The 15,302-nt window shown below is 37.9% G+C and overlaps 1 protein-coding gene across 13 annotated transcripts in view; it reads left to right on the forward strand.

Annotated features, from left to right (window-relative positions):
* CATSPERB (catsper channel auxiliary subunit beta) overlaps positions 1-15,302 on the forward strand; it is a 187,038-nt gene that overhangs the window by 169,813 nt on the left and 1,923 nt on the right. For 6 of the 13 annotated variants that reach the window (XR_015149466.1, XM_086363202.1, XM_086363203.1 and 3 more), the window contains 6 exons: positions 117-314; positions 1,064-1,174; positions 5,187-5,297; positions 6,935-7,070; positions 9,739-9,839; positions 10,826-10,900. Coding sequence is in view for 8 of the 13 variants with exons in the window: in XM_086363202.1 (XP_086219328.1) it covers positions 117-314; positions 1,064-1,174; positions 5,187-5,297; positions 6,935-7,070; positions 9,739-9,839; positions 10,826-10,900 (732 nt within the window). In the remaining 5 variants the exon portion in view is untranslated. Of the gene's footprint in view, positions 1-116; positions 315-1,063; positions 1,175-5,186; positions 5,298-6,934; positions 7,071-9,738; positions 9,840-10,825; positions 12,063-15,302 lie in introns of those variants that run through there. The other 7 variants (XR_015149463.1, XR_015149462.1, XR_015149465.1 and 4 more) reach the window with 3 other exon arrangements.

Raw genomic sequence — 15,302 nt, forward strand, 5'->3', positions numbered from 1 at the left:
GCCAAATATAGTCCCATTCTGAGATACTGGAGGTAGGGACTTCAACATATGGTATAGGTACAGTTCAGTAGATAACAGTTACTTTAATTAGCCTTCATTTATTTGGATATTTCCAGGGTTCAACTTCACTGGAGTTTATTGTCTGGGGAGCATCGACTGAGTGCTATGTTACAACATTCGTGCCAATGTTGAAAAGCAGCTGTAGTTATCTCAAGTCTATGCATCACATTCCTAGTGAAACTATCCCCTTGGAAGACTGGATGAGTGGAGTTTACGTGAACAGTCAGGGTTTTAATATGATCAAAGTTTTGCCGGTAAGAAGCCTAAGCAGTTCCAGTGATATGTTACTTTTGTGTGATTGGCTGGCCATTTGGTCTTAGCATTTCTTTCCTGAATTACTCAAAACACTTCAGTTATTTTTCAACCCTTGTGTCATTTTGAGGATATGATGACTAAAACGTGAAAATGTTCTGAACTAATGGTTTTTCTTAGTGTAATAGTCTCATCATTATTTTCTGCTATATTATGGTGGCATAATCTTGGGCTTTCACAGTATATAGTTATTTGCCCTTAAGATGACTCATAGTTGTCTTGAGCTGATATATCTTACTGGTCCCATTTCAATGTAGTAACAATTTTAATTTTTGCCTCATCAGAACACATGACTCTTTTTAAAATATAAATTACTGCTCTTTGTTAACTGATTACTTATCATTTTCTTTGTAACAAAAAACCCCAAATTATTACCCAAACCTTCAATTATTTAGTAAATAATTGAATTATTTATTAAATATGTCACTAAGACTCTTAATAAGATTTTAAAACTTTGTTGCATGACTTCATGACAGCTACCTTAGTCTCTAAAACTTTTTTCACTTATTTACAAGATCCAAGTTGCATTAGGATGGTACGGGAGTTCTGGGGGAAGAGAAATTTACTTAAATATGGGGAGCTAAAAGTGAAATATCTGTTTTGAATGGTTTTCTGGAAAATCACGATTTTTAAATTAAAGACTTGGTAAATAATAATGAAATTTACAGTATCTTTGTTTGGTCATTTTCAGATAAACTACAGGCCTCCATCTAATATGGGAATTGCTATTCCACTTACAGATCATTTTTATCATGCAGATCCTAGCAAACCCATACCGAGAAATCTATTTTACAAGTCAAAGGTAAATATTTTTTTCTGCAGATAAACTAGTATTTATCTTAATTCAAGAAATCATTCAGTAAAATTACAGATGAACAGACCTAGCTGCAGAGATTAAATGAGAAGGTGCATTAAGCATAATATGCCCTGTACAGCAGTGCTTCTTCTCCTTCCCCTCCCCCTCCTCTCCTCCTCCCTTACTACTACCACTACTACTATTACTACTGCTATCCCTGTTCTTCCTGCTACTACTTGAGCCCTTTCTTCTCTTACTGCTATTCCTGGATTTGGTTTTGGAACCAGAGTCTAAATGGACTCTCCCAAACTCCCACTTGAATTTCAAAGAGCATAACGAGGATGAGAGCATTGTTTTTTGTTTGTTTGTTTAACGAAAGAGCCCCAAGGCATCTCATAGTTCGAGCCCTGTAAAAGGAATGATGTCCAAAAGGAGAGAAGAGTGTTTGCTCCATAGACTCATTTCCTGCCTAGAAAATAACCAAACCCCAGCAGCACTCTGCCTCTCTGGAGTTTGAGTGAACAAAGTAGAGAGAACAGAGAGAAGCCACTAGGTTCAAAAGGAAAGTGCATCAGGGGGTGGCTGCCCAAGGGAACCTCATAGATACCTGTGAAATCTCCCTCCAGAAAAACACACCTGCGTATACATATGGACACGTAGACATTCATATCCATTCTTGAATGTACATGCACACACAAAGACAGAAAATGGTTGTTCCTTTTGTTCAAAACTCTTCATCTCCCCATCTCATTCAGAATAAAAGCTTTATTCTTACAATGGTTTATACGGTCCTCCATGGTTTAGCCTTGGATTTGCATCTGACCTGATTGACCCCCCAGAACAGGTCAGTCTGTTCTGGCCATGTTGGCCTCCTTGCTATTCTTCAAATATACTAGACGTATTTTCACCTCAAGGTCTTTAAGCTTCAAAAATTTCCTCTGTCTGGAATGCACTTCTGCCAGATATCACATGGCACATCTCATCACCATCTTCAGGTTTTTGCCTAAATGTTGCCATCACTGTGAGGCCTTCCTTGACCACTCTATTTAAAACTGTACCATCCACCTCCACTGATACCAACCTTGCCCCTCTTCCCTGCCTTATTTTTCTTCATTGCACTTTTTACAATTTTACGTATTTTACCCATTTATTTATTAGATTTCATTAAAAGGTAAGCTACATAAGACAGGGTTATTATTGAGGATTGTTAATCAGTTTTATTCTCTCTGCTATCTTTAGTGTCCCTCGAAGGTGGCTCAGTGGTAAAGAGCCTGCCTGCAAATGCAGGAGATGTAAGAGACATGGGTTCAATCCCTGCATTGGGAAGATTCCCTGGAGGAGGGCATGGCAACCCACTCCAGTATTTTTGCCTGGAGAATCCCCATGGACAGAGGAGCCTGGCAGGCTACAGTCCATAGGGTCTCAAAGTAGGACATGACTGAAGCGACTTGGCACACATACATCTTTAGTACCCAGAAAAGTACCAGACATAGGAAGTGCTTAAAAATTGTTCAACAAGCTAATAATACACATTTATACACATCCTATTACACACACTCACACAAACATACACACACATACATGCACAACATGAGGCTGACTTGTTGAAACTTAAATTTCAGGGTAAAAAACTCTGTTCCAGGCAATGAACAACTCAAATACTGAATTCTTCAATTCTAGTCTCTTCCAAAGATGAACTCTGTTATGTCACTAGAATCAAGCCTTCTCTATTGAAATATGAGTTTAATATATTTACATGGAAATCCTTAGTTTGGGTTTTCTTTTTTTTTCTTCTGGATTTTCTTAGGAGTTGAATAGGAAATTATCTAATTTACATATAAGTAAATAACAGATTTTGGTGGGCACCTTTTCTATATTCAACAAATGTTAATTTCACACTCCAGCATTTCCAGAGTTATCAGACACTGTACAGATATTTTCTAGAGAGACAACAGTGAAATAGATAAACATGACATCTTTGAGGATCTTTAATGGGGGAGAATAAGCTTTGAAAACTATACAGTCCATGGGGCCACAAAGAATGGCACATGACTGAGTGGCAAACACTTTCACTAACACTTTCAAGTTTTGAAAGCTATACAAATTAAATAGCATCACCTAGTGGAGCAGACTAAAAATGTATGTGATTCTGCCTCTGATCACCTCAAAATATACCACCTGGGGGAAAAGTGCATCTGGACCGATGCTGTAACTTCGTGTTACACTGACACCATCCCCTTACTAGGAATCATGTGTAACATCATTTCAGACACACAGTTTGCAGTTAGACTTCCCAAGGATAAGCAGACAAATGCTTTCAAACTGTGGTGTTAGAGACTCTTGAGAGTCCCTTGGACAGCAAGATCAAACCAGTCAATCCTAAAGGAAATCAACCCTGTATATTCATTGGAAGGACTGATGCTGAAGCTAAAACTCCAATACTTTGGCCGCCTGATAGAAAGAACTGACTCATTGGAAAAGACCCTGATGCTGGGAAAGATGGAGGGCAGGAGGAGAAGGGAAAAACAGGATGAGGTGGTTGTATGCCATCATCGACTCAATGGACATGACTTTGAGCAAACTCCAGGAGATGGTGAAGGACAGGGAAGCCTAGTGTGCTGCAGTCCATGGGGTCACAAAAAGTTGAACATGACTGAGTGACTGAACAATGACGATCAACAACAAATATTTGAAAAAAAAACTTCTACAATAAGAAAGAAGCATAATCTCAACAACTTAAAAAACTGTGCCTCAGAAAACTGTATCATAAATACAAGCAAACTTTAGAATAAGCATAATAATTATTTCAGAACAATTCAAGGAACTATTGTAATGATGAAAAAAATGGAGACAGACATCACACACATACACACAAAAAGAATGTCAAAAATTGAAAATATAATTGTGAAACCAGGAGTTCAAAAGATTCAAAGAGCTTAATGAACCCAACTAAGCAGCAAGTAAGTTCTGAAATGAAATAGTGGTAATGACTGAACAGCATTGTGAATGTACTAAAGCCCACTGCATTGTACACTTGAAAATGACAAATTTTATCTCAATAGAAGAAGAAAAGAAGCAATGAGGACAAGAATGGTAATCTTATAAAAAGAAGGAAGAATAACTTTTTTTAGAAATAGAGTTGATTATCAAAATCAAAAGCCAGTTCTTTGCCAAAATGAATAAACTAACCTCTGGAAAGAGTGATCAAATGAAAAAATGAATAACACATGGATGGCTACAGTGGGGATTTTAACAGCATTAGTGACTGCGATGAGAAGAGACAAGTACAAAATAATACGTTTGAAGACTATCCACAGTCTGCAGCACGGCATATCAAGTCTGCTCCCTTAGGTCTCAGCTTCCATGCCAGTGATGGGAGCAGCCAAGGACAGGGAGGTGAACATCCTAATTACTACATTCAGAATGACACAGGCTGGACTTCCCTGGTGGTACAGTGGATAGGACTGCCTGCCAATGCAGGGGACACAAGATCGATCCCGGGTCTGGGAGGATACCACATGCCACGGAGCAGCTAAGCCTGTGTGCCACAACTACTGAGCCCATGCTCTAGAGCCCAGGAGCCACAACTACCGAAGCCTCTGCACCCTACAGCCCATGCTCCATAATGAGAACCCACCACAATGGGAAGCCCGGGCACCTCAACAAAGAGTAGCCCCCACTCACCACAACCAGAGGAAACCTGTGCACAGCAAGGAAGACTCAGCGCACCAAGTACAAAATAATTTTTTTTTTTATGATACAAGCTTTCTGGTCCCCTGCCTGTTGACTCTAGGGTAACCCTGAGGTAAGCAGCTGAGTGATACTTGGATTCCTTACTAAGCAAGGAGACAAAATTCAGAAATACTGTGCTTTTACCTTATTATTAATGGATTTTTCTCCTTTGACCTTCTCAAGGTTTTATTCATTCAGGGAACAAATATTTATTTCCTATTTACTCAGTCTGCAGAAATTCTGCCACCAAAACCAGCACATCGACCTATTTTAATTCTATTTGCAGAGATCTGGTAAATTCAAACAGTGTGCAAATGCAACTACTCGGAAGGAGTGCAATTGTACCAACGATCAGAAGTTTTCATACGCTGTTGCTTTCTCAGATTGTCGAGAAAAGGTAAGATAATCTTTAATTTCCTGAAGACAGAGTGCTTTCGTATTAATAAGATTTTGAAATGGGCATTTTGGTTAAACATGAAACCCAAGACGTAGATGTCTTATCGTGACATAGAATTAAAGATGACATCAAGCTAAAAAGATTGTAATTTAAATGTTCCCAGACATAGTAATTCTCTCACAAAGAGTCACACACAACTGAGCAATTGAAATGAACTGAACTGAGACATAGTAATTAACCTCATCTGTAAAAGAGAATAAAACCGGCATTGCCCTATTCATTTCATAGGTTCTTATAAAGGTACACACATGCATATATCTATATGATAGCAATTTATTACCTGTCAAAAACTACACTAGATTGTGTTAAATATTGATTTATTCAAAAAAGTATTGAGTATATAATATGTATCAGGCTCTGGAATATCAAACTTGAAGCTCCAGGTAGTAGTGACGAACTAGAAGACAGTATAACACGCTGGTTAAGAGAGTGGGTTCTACGTCAAATAGTTCCTCTGTTAGTGTCCAAGCATTGAGACATGCATCAGGCTGATGTTGGTGTCTGCATTAGCTGACTCAACCTATGCACTTGGTATAACTTTTAAGTAGATCTGTTTCAAAGTCCTTGTCAGACTACATATGATGTTATTTTAAGTGATTTGTTTTGTTTTTATATAAAAATAAAATCATGCACCATAATATTGGGCATAGAGTCAGCATTCAATAAATTACAAAGGTTGCTATTATATACCACCACAACTCCACGCTTGCTGAATTCCACTATTTCTTGAGCATTTACTTCTACCATATACTGCTCTAAGTCTTCTCCATGACTTGTCTTGTTTCACTAGAGGCACAGAGAAGCCCGGTAATTTGCTAAAGATCACATCACTAATACGTGATGGAGCTAGATTTCAACTCTGGAGCCTGAGTTTAATGAGAATACGGAAAGATCATGACTGGCAGGGAGAGGGCTTTGGGAAGACCCAGTTCATACAGCTTTCCTTATAGTCCAACTCTCACATCCATGCATGACCACTGGAAAAACCACAGCCTTGACTAGATGGACCTTTGTTGGCAAAGTAACGTGTCTGCTTTTTAGTATGCTGTCTAGGTTGGTCATAACTTTTCTTCCAAGGAGTAAGCGTCTTTTAATTTCATGGCTGCCCTCATCATCTACAGTGATTTTGGAGCCCAAAAAAATAAAGTCAGCCACTGTTTCCACTATTTCTCCATGTATTTGCCATGAAGTGATGAGACCAGATGCCATGATCTTTGTTTTCTGAATGTTGAGCTTTAAGCCAACTTTTTCACTCTCCTCATACAGTACCTTACAGTTCATACAGTACCTTAAGGGATATGGGTTAGTAAAAAAAATCATCATAGCAAATTCCTATGGGAAAAAAAAAAGGTCAATAGAAAGATACAAGTTTTGCTACCACAGTGTTTGCATATTACTTTTGGAATTCACACTGATTCTACTGTAAGACAGATTTTTTTTCATGACCTGAGAAGGCAGAAATTCTCTCAGAAGCACACTTAATTTAGAATAGCCAAATTCTATTCATCCTTTTCCAGGAAATGAAATTAGTATTGAATTTTCCAAATTTATACTCATTCTTGGCATTTGCATTTTAGGTTCCTCGTTTTAAGTTTCCAGTTATACAATATCCAGTTTCTTTGCAAGTTTACAGTGAAGATGGAAATTTCCCAGTGGAAACTCCATACCTGGTTACTGTGACTGAAGTGAATAACAGGGAAAACTGGAACCTAAGTAGGATTTGCTTTCTTCTACAATTGTTACAGCTATAAGTACTGTGGTTATTGGGCTTCCCAGGTTGCGCAGTGGTAAAGAATCCACCTGCCAATGCAGGAGATGCAAGAGATGTGGGTTCAAGCCCCAGGTCAGGAAAATCCCTGGAATAGGAAATGGCAACCCACTCCAGTATTCTTGCCTGGAAAATTCCATGGACAGAGGAGCCTGGCGGGGTACAGTCCATGGGGCTGCAAAGAGTCAGATACGACTGAGCACAGCACACACACTGTTGTTATTACCTAGGGAAGTGGTTTACAAAACCTTTTCACCCAAAAGATAATCAAGAGGTCTTTGGAAAAGAAGTTGAATCGGTTATTATATCAGTGTCCATGCTACTTCTATCATCTCATACTTATTTTTAATACAGTGCAATGATTCAGTTGTACATATATTTATATATTCTTTTTCAAATTCTTTACTCTTTATAAATTATTACAAAATATTGAGATTTCCCTGTGCTATACAATAGGTCCTTGATGGCGATCTGTTTTGTAAATAGTGCTTATCTATGTTAATCCCCGCCTCCTAGTTTATCCCTTCTTCCCCTATCCCCTTGTTAACCATAAGTTTGTTTTCTGTGTCTGTGTCTCACACTTATTTCATCATCACTTCAGTGACCTGGATTCAGACCATTATCTAGATTAGCAGCAAAAATGATTGAGTTTGTGCTACACGTTGGTCTGGCGTCTCCTTTCATCGCTTGTATGGAGGAAGATATAAAAGGTGTTGCCAGATTATCCATAGGATCTGTCTTCTAATTATATAAGAAAAGTTTATTAAATAGCTTATGATAAAATAACTGAAATAATGCAGAAGTATTTCTAAATAAGTAAAATGAAATCTACCAAAATTCAATTTTACCTCAAATAGATAATTTTTTGTTGCACATTTGTGTTTGTTCATGAATGTGTACTTTTAAGGAGATTTATGGGTAGATAGATTGATACATCAATAAATGGAGTTAAATGAAATTTCTAAATGTGACCAAATATCCAGACATTTCATATTCTGTGAGTCGTACTCTGACCCACATACGAATTTTTGAAATGAAAAATTAAGCAAAGAGAATTAGTAAACATTTTGCTTTAACTAACATCCTCATTTTTCCATGGTTTGCTGCAACCTGTTCTCTTTGAGTGCCAACTGTTAAATATTCAAGTATTTTGCATGCTGGTTGTTACACACTAGTTGCTTAAAGTTAGTCATGAAGAGGATATTCATACCCTGTATGGAAAAAAGGGAACCCTCCTATGCTGTTGGTAGGAATGTAAATTGGTACAATTACTATGGAGAACAGTGTGGAGGTTTCTTAAAACCAAAGAGAGAACTGTCACATGACCCAGCAATCCCACTCCTGGGTGTCTATCCCAACAGAACTATAATTGAAAAAGATACATGCACCCCTCTGTTCATAGCAGCGCTATTTGCAATAGCCAAGACATGGAAGCAACCTAAGTGCCCGCGGACAGATGAATGGATAAAGAAGATGTGAGATACATATATATATATATATATATATATATATATATATATATAGACATAGAGAGAGAGAGAGAGACATATATAGATGGACTATTGCTCAGACATAAAATGAATGAAATAATGCCATTTGCAGCAACATAGATGGACCTAGTGATTATCACACTAAGCAAAGTAAGAAAAAGATAAATATCACATGATATCACTTATATGTGGAATCTGAAATATGTTACAAATGAACTTATTTTCAAAACAGAAGAAAACTCATTGACATAGTAAACAAATTTATGGTTACCAAAGGGGAAAAGGGGTGGGAGAAGGAGAAATTAAGAGTTTGGGATTAGCAGATACAAACTACTATATATAAACTAAATAAATAAACAAGTCTTATTGTATAGCACAAGAAACTATATTCAATATCCTGTTATACACTATAATAGAAAAGAATATGAAAAAGAATATATATATATATATATATGCTGAATCACTTTGCAATATACTAGGAACTAACATAATATTTTTTCTAACATAATATTTTAAATCAACTACACTTCAACTTAAATTTTTTTTAATTTAGAAAACAATATTCACATCCTGTAAATTGGCAGATGCTGCAATCAGAGGTTTTTTTCCCCCTTTAGATCCCATGTACCATTACACCACTGCAATCTCTAACCTCTACACTACATATCTAGTTTTAGAAAGAATTATAAGAAAACAGGAGTAACTGATCATTTCCTTTAGAAAAGATTTAGTGATCTTATTGTGGAATTTCTCTGCTACCTTACTGGAAATCATTTACCAACTGCTAAGGTAGTCCTGAAATTATTTCATTGCCAAATATCAAAAATGTAGGCAGATCAGGACTAGTCAAGAGCATAAGGCAGGAAAGAAAGGTCAGTCTGGATTAAGGTGGTCAGAGATCTTGCCCTTCTTGATGATGCCCCTGAGAAGATACACTGTCATACGCTAGGGCTAATTTCCCATAAATATATTCTCCACCAAGTCAAGAAGAACTAAAACTATGAAAGAAGGCAGCCATGTTATAGACTGGAATCTTTCATTGTACCTTAATGTACTTAAGAAACTTTATGCAGAATGAGAAAATAGCATACATGTGCTTAAAATACACTTGGTGTGATTTTAGGACACACTGTGCCAGAAAACGTTAAAAAAATGAAGGCCTACTTAGAATCGATTCTTTCTGTTCCAGTGTATAATCCTTTAGGCCTCAACTTAAGTATAAAAGTAAGTTGACAACATTTGTATTTTCCCTATTTTGAGTTTAGATAAGACCTTTATGTCTTTGTTTTTAAAGTTTAGTTATCTATGAATGGTGGAAATAGCATCTGAGAAGTGTGTGGAGGCTTTCCTCCATTTCCCTTGATGCTGTTATTTCTATAGATACCTTAATGTTGAATTTAACATTAACTTACCATTTTTTGAGCTGAAATACAAGACTAATGGATTATCAAGGTGGAACAGATAAGGTGTTTCCCAAAGTTAGTGGAAACAGATTCACTGTTCTTCACCTTGACACACACAGATACATGTCTTCTGGGTCCAGCTGCCTCTAAGAGCACAGCAGGTTGATATAATCTAGGTAATTGTGGTGAAAGCCAATAAAAGTTAGGGGACATATTAAAACCATATATGTGGACTAGCCCAAAGTGCTCTTCAAGGCCTTGTTAGACTTTATGTGTCTGTGAACCTGCTGTATAGCACAGGGAGTTCAGCTAGGAGCTCTGTGATGACCTTGATGGGTGGGATGGGTAGCGGGGCAGAGAGGGAAATACAAGAGGGAGGGGATATATATAGCTGATTTACTGTACAGCAGAAACTAACACAACATTGAAAAGAAATTATACTCCAATTTTAGAAAAATCTACCCCAAAACCCCAGCACATGTATACCTTAAATGTATATAATTTTTATTTTCCAATAATACCTCAGTAGAGCTGTAGGGAAAATAAATAAAATAGAATGAATATCTTTTCTTCAAAAAAAGAAGAAAGAAAAAGAAAAAAGTATCAGCTATCGAGTCCCTCTGTTTCAAACTTGTCCTTCTCCTTCCATTTTTATTTTGTTATATAAAGTATATGCTCAAGAAGCTTAGAAAAGAGATGGGAATTTTTCTATGCACCATCAGTTAGGGAAAGTAACCCCAGTGTGTATTTTTACTTAAAGGAACATACATGTCGATGTTGCTAATGCCTGGTGTATTTTTTCCACAGGGATCTGAGCTCTTTCACTTCAGAGTGTCTGTTGTTCCGGGGGTCTCTTTCTGTAACTTAGTTGAAGAATTTCAGGTACAGTGAAGGCACAGGTATCCAGTGGGGAGATGGCTGAGGAAATAATATGACAGGCATCTGTCCAGGACACACTGAAGAGAAAAAAATGACAGAATGTATATGATGGACAAGGCTCAGAGATGGGGGGTCCTGGAGACTGGAGGTGACATCATCAGCAAGGGTGAAGTCAGGGTCCTCAAAAGGTCTCAGGACCAGTTGATGCTGGGAAAGTTGTAATAATTGCCTGTGTTTGTTTTTGTTCCCTCTTCACCTTCCATATTTAGCTAGGTTTTCTGATCCCCTTGACTATCTCCCCACAGAGACCACGGTCTGTAACTTTTTAGTTTCCAGCATTATCTTCCCTTTGGTTATTTGCATTGTTACAGTAGAGTCTTATATGCTCCCAAAGCCATCAAGATCCAAAAGAATTGGAAATCAAAGTCCGTCTCCTCAAATCACCCTCTGATGTTCAGTGACTCATTTTTGCTTACTCGCATAATGGTATCTGCTGCCTATGGGGTTGTAGAGGAATGAGGATTTAATTAAATTAGTTAATGGCTCATTCACTGTCAAATACCAATACAACATTATCAGAAACAAAAGCTCTCAACTCTTTCCTTTTCCTTTTTCTGTCCTGGCCCTGCCTCAGTAATGAGTCTGCACCAGATAGGTGGTCAAAGCAGCAGTGTAGACACTTAAGATCCTGAGAGAAAATCCATCCCACTAGAAAGAGGATCTAGAAAAAGAAGTACCTGTCATATGAGGAGCCTAAGAGAAAATCCTCATTATTTTTCTCTTTGTTCTCACCTCTTTGTCCCATAGTCAGCCCCAGTTTCATGGAAGAGCACAATAATATGGGAGGATAAAACTCTAATGAATTAGATTCTGGAATCCACAGAAGCAAGAAGAAAGTTGTACAACATCCTTAATGTACTGAGGACAGTCATAGTGTAGGGAGGAAGGACTGTCTACCCAGAATTCTATATCTAGTGAAAATATCCTTCAAGAATGAGAGCGAAATAAAGGTATTTTCAGGTGAAGGAAGAATAAAATAATCTACTGTAGGCAGAACTTCTCTAAAAAAATGCATAAGGAAGTTCTTCAGGCTAAGAAGACAAGTCAGCAGAGACACAAAGTTTCAGGAATGAAGGAAGAATTATAAAAATGAAAGAAAGAAAAATAGGAAGTGATTGCACAGTTAATAAAGGAAGAGAATCATTAAAAAACAATAGAAAAAGATAAAGTTTCTTAAATCATGCTTTTGAAAGTATCCTAAAACAATGGAATGCAAAACAAAATTTTGGCTTTTTTTCTCACCATAAAGGACATTATTGAAATCACTGACAAAATTTGAGTAAGATCTGTAGATTAGAAAGTAGCATTGTCTCACAGTTAATATCTTGGTTTTGATAATTGCACTCTAATATGAGTGAATCCTTTCAATTTGTGTTAAAGAAGCACAAACTGAAGTATTTTGATGATAAAAAGATATCGTGTCTAGAACATACTTTTCTGTGATTCTGGTGTTCAACCTTTTTAAAAAACATGTCCTGGAATATTTAGATAATCATAGAAGATTGGAAGGGAAACATTTAAAGAAAAACTGTTTTCAAGAGCTTTAGAGACAGAAATTTAGCTGGAGAATACATGATTTTAGGGGCGATGGGGTTTCCACTCTCAGAAATGTATAAAAGTGAAAGTGAAAGTTGCTCAGTGGTGTCCAATTCTTTGCAACCCCATGGACTATACAGTCCATGGAATTCTCTAGGCCAGAATACTGGAATGGGTAGCCTTTCCCTTCTCCAGGGGATCTTCCCAACCCAGGGGTTGAACCCAGGTCTCCCACATTGCAGGCGGATTCTTTACCAGCTGAGCCACAAGGGAAGCCCTAGAAATGTATTATATAGCTTAACTGAAGAAATGAAATTTTCATATTGTCCAGTTGGTAAAGTCACTAAAATTTTGTTTTAGGTAGAAATGGGTAAGGAACGCATTCTGGGTGGAAAGAATGACAGCAGCAAAGACACAGATACAGAGAGGTATTAAGCAATCATTTCAATAGTAGATCCATTTGGTTGGAATGGAAAGTTATATATATGAAAGTGGGTAGGTTAGGGTCCCATTGTGGGAGACCTTGAATGTCAGAATGAGAACTTTGGAAAATTCCTATCAGCAATGAGAAGCTATTAAACATTTTTGAAAAGGAGTGTTTAGGAATGAGCACATGATCTACAACTGTGCAATCCCAGTGCTTTTGCTCAAAGTGCTGAGATGTGAACTTGCTCTTTCTTAATGACATTGAACAAGGAAGCTTGCAGCCTCAGGAGCTACTATCAAGCCGTAGGACTGTTAGGACTTTGGAGGGAGTTATCCGACACTGAGGAAGCAGAACAGAGAGATAGAAGAAAAAAAAAGATTATGATTACAATGGATTATTTCCTCTGGTCTTCCTAACTTTGGTATTTTCTTTAGAGAAAAGCAGACTCATTTTTGCAATTACGTGCAGCACACAATTGTCTTCCTCACAGACCACAAACAGATTAGATCTTTAGATCTTACAAAGCTAATTATTCAACCTCCTCTGATGGGCCACCTTTTAAGAAAGACTTTTGTTGTCTTGGAGCACCATTCCAAAAACCACAAGTAGTATATCACATTCAATAGGTAATATTTTTCTATAAAAATGAAGTGAAGTCGCTCAGTTGTGTCTGACTCTTCACGACCCCATGGACTGTAGCCCGCCAGGCTCCTCCATCCATGTGTTTTTTCCAAGCAAGAGTACTGGGGTGGGTTGCCATTTCCTTCAATCCCCAATAATTCCTGAAGCACTGGGTACATAGTCTGAGCCTCCAAGTACAACAGGACATGATTAAACCAGCTGATCCATTACCACGAGGATAATTATCTTCTCACATTAGAAGCAGTTTCTCACTGCTTTCCACACCACTTGCCAGAGCCACCTTTTAAATACTGTTGCTTTCAATACCTCCTTTTTGGTACTACTTCTAAATAGTCAAGGCTTCCTCATAGCTCAGTTGGTAAAGAATCCACCTGCAATGCAGGAGACCCCAGTTCAATTCTTGGATTGGGAAGATCCACTGAAGGGATAGGCCACCCACTCCAATATTCTGGCCTGGAGAATTTCATGGATTGTAGAGTCCAAAAAGTCAGACATGACTAAGCAACTTTCACCTTCACCTAGACGGTCAAGATTCTTTTTTTTCAAAAATAAAGCAGTCTGTGTTTAAAAAAAAAAATTGTTTTATAGACCAATGTTTTACAAAGATCAATCTGGCAATGTTATTATGTCAACATGAATTGACAGCATGGAATGGAGGCTATTTATACAAAGTAAGGTAATAAAACTCCGAATAGCAATATCAAAAGTAGAACAGAAAGAACCTGAAAAAAGTGTTTTAAAAATTAATAGCTATAGGATTGCTTCTTAAAAACATATATACCCTTAGGTCACTGAAGGATGGTCATACCTTGAACTTGAGCTATACACTACAGCAGCTTTTTAATCCTTTATCTTGTCCTGGCATTTCCCACATTCCCACATCCTATTTCCATTCATCTCTACTTTCCTACCTCAAAAGATAATCTTGCTTCTTACTTCACAGGGAAAACGTAAGCTTGAACCATTTTACCCTCCATATGCCCCCATTTCTACCTGTAGCATACATGGCGTCCATCCTTACCTCTAGTCTCAGAGGAAAAGATCCTTGCTTCTGTCAGTGTCCTGTCTCCCCTCTAGGAACTTGTTTTTATTAATTATTCTCTCAGGCAGAGGAAACATTTTAAATATACAGAAATTTCCCACTGTTGTCACTCATACTGAGAATTTTCTGAAGAGATGGTAGTCTGGAAGAGCACATGCTTCTTTCCTCTACCTTGAATGTACCTTCTCCTCCTCCTCTTATTCTCCAAGATTCTGATCGGGAAGCACATTCCCTGGTTACTCTAAGCAGTCAGGCACTTCTCACCATGTTCCATGTTCCCTGATAGCTCAGTTGGTAAAGAATCAGCTTGCAATGCGGGAGACCCCGATTCAATTCCTGGGTCAGGAAGATCCACTGGAGAAGGGATAGGCTACCCATTCCAGTATTCTTGGGCTTCCCTTTTGGCTCAACGGGTAAAGAATCTGCCTGCAATGCAGGAGACCCAGTTTGATCCCTGGGTTGGGAAGATCCCCTGGAGAAGGGAAAGGCTACCCACTCCAGTATTCTGGCCTGGAAAATTCCATGGACTGTATAGTCCATGGGGTCGCAAAAAGTCTGACATGACCGAGCCACTTTCACTTTCACCATGTTCCAATGGCACTTTGCCTCTTCCTCTGTGACTGAACACAGAATGTTTTCCTACTGTGTAAGTGCTCTGTCTGACCACTTCTGCCATTAAAGACAAATGATAGGGCTTT

The sequence above is a fragment of the Bos grunniens genome, chromosome 21, assembly GCF_055505025.1.
Source record: "Bos grunniens cultivar Pamir isolate PY7600 chromosome 21, Bosgru_T2T1.0, whole genome shotgun sequence".
Lineage (NCBI taxonomy): Eukaryota > Metazoa > Chordata > Mammalia > Artiodactyla > Bovidae > Bos > Bos grunniens.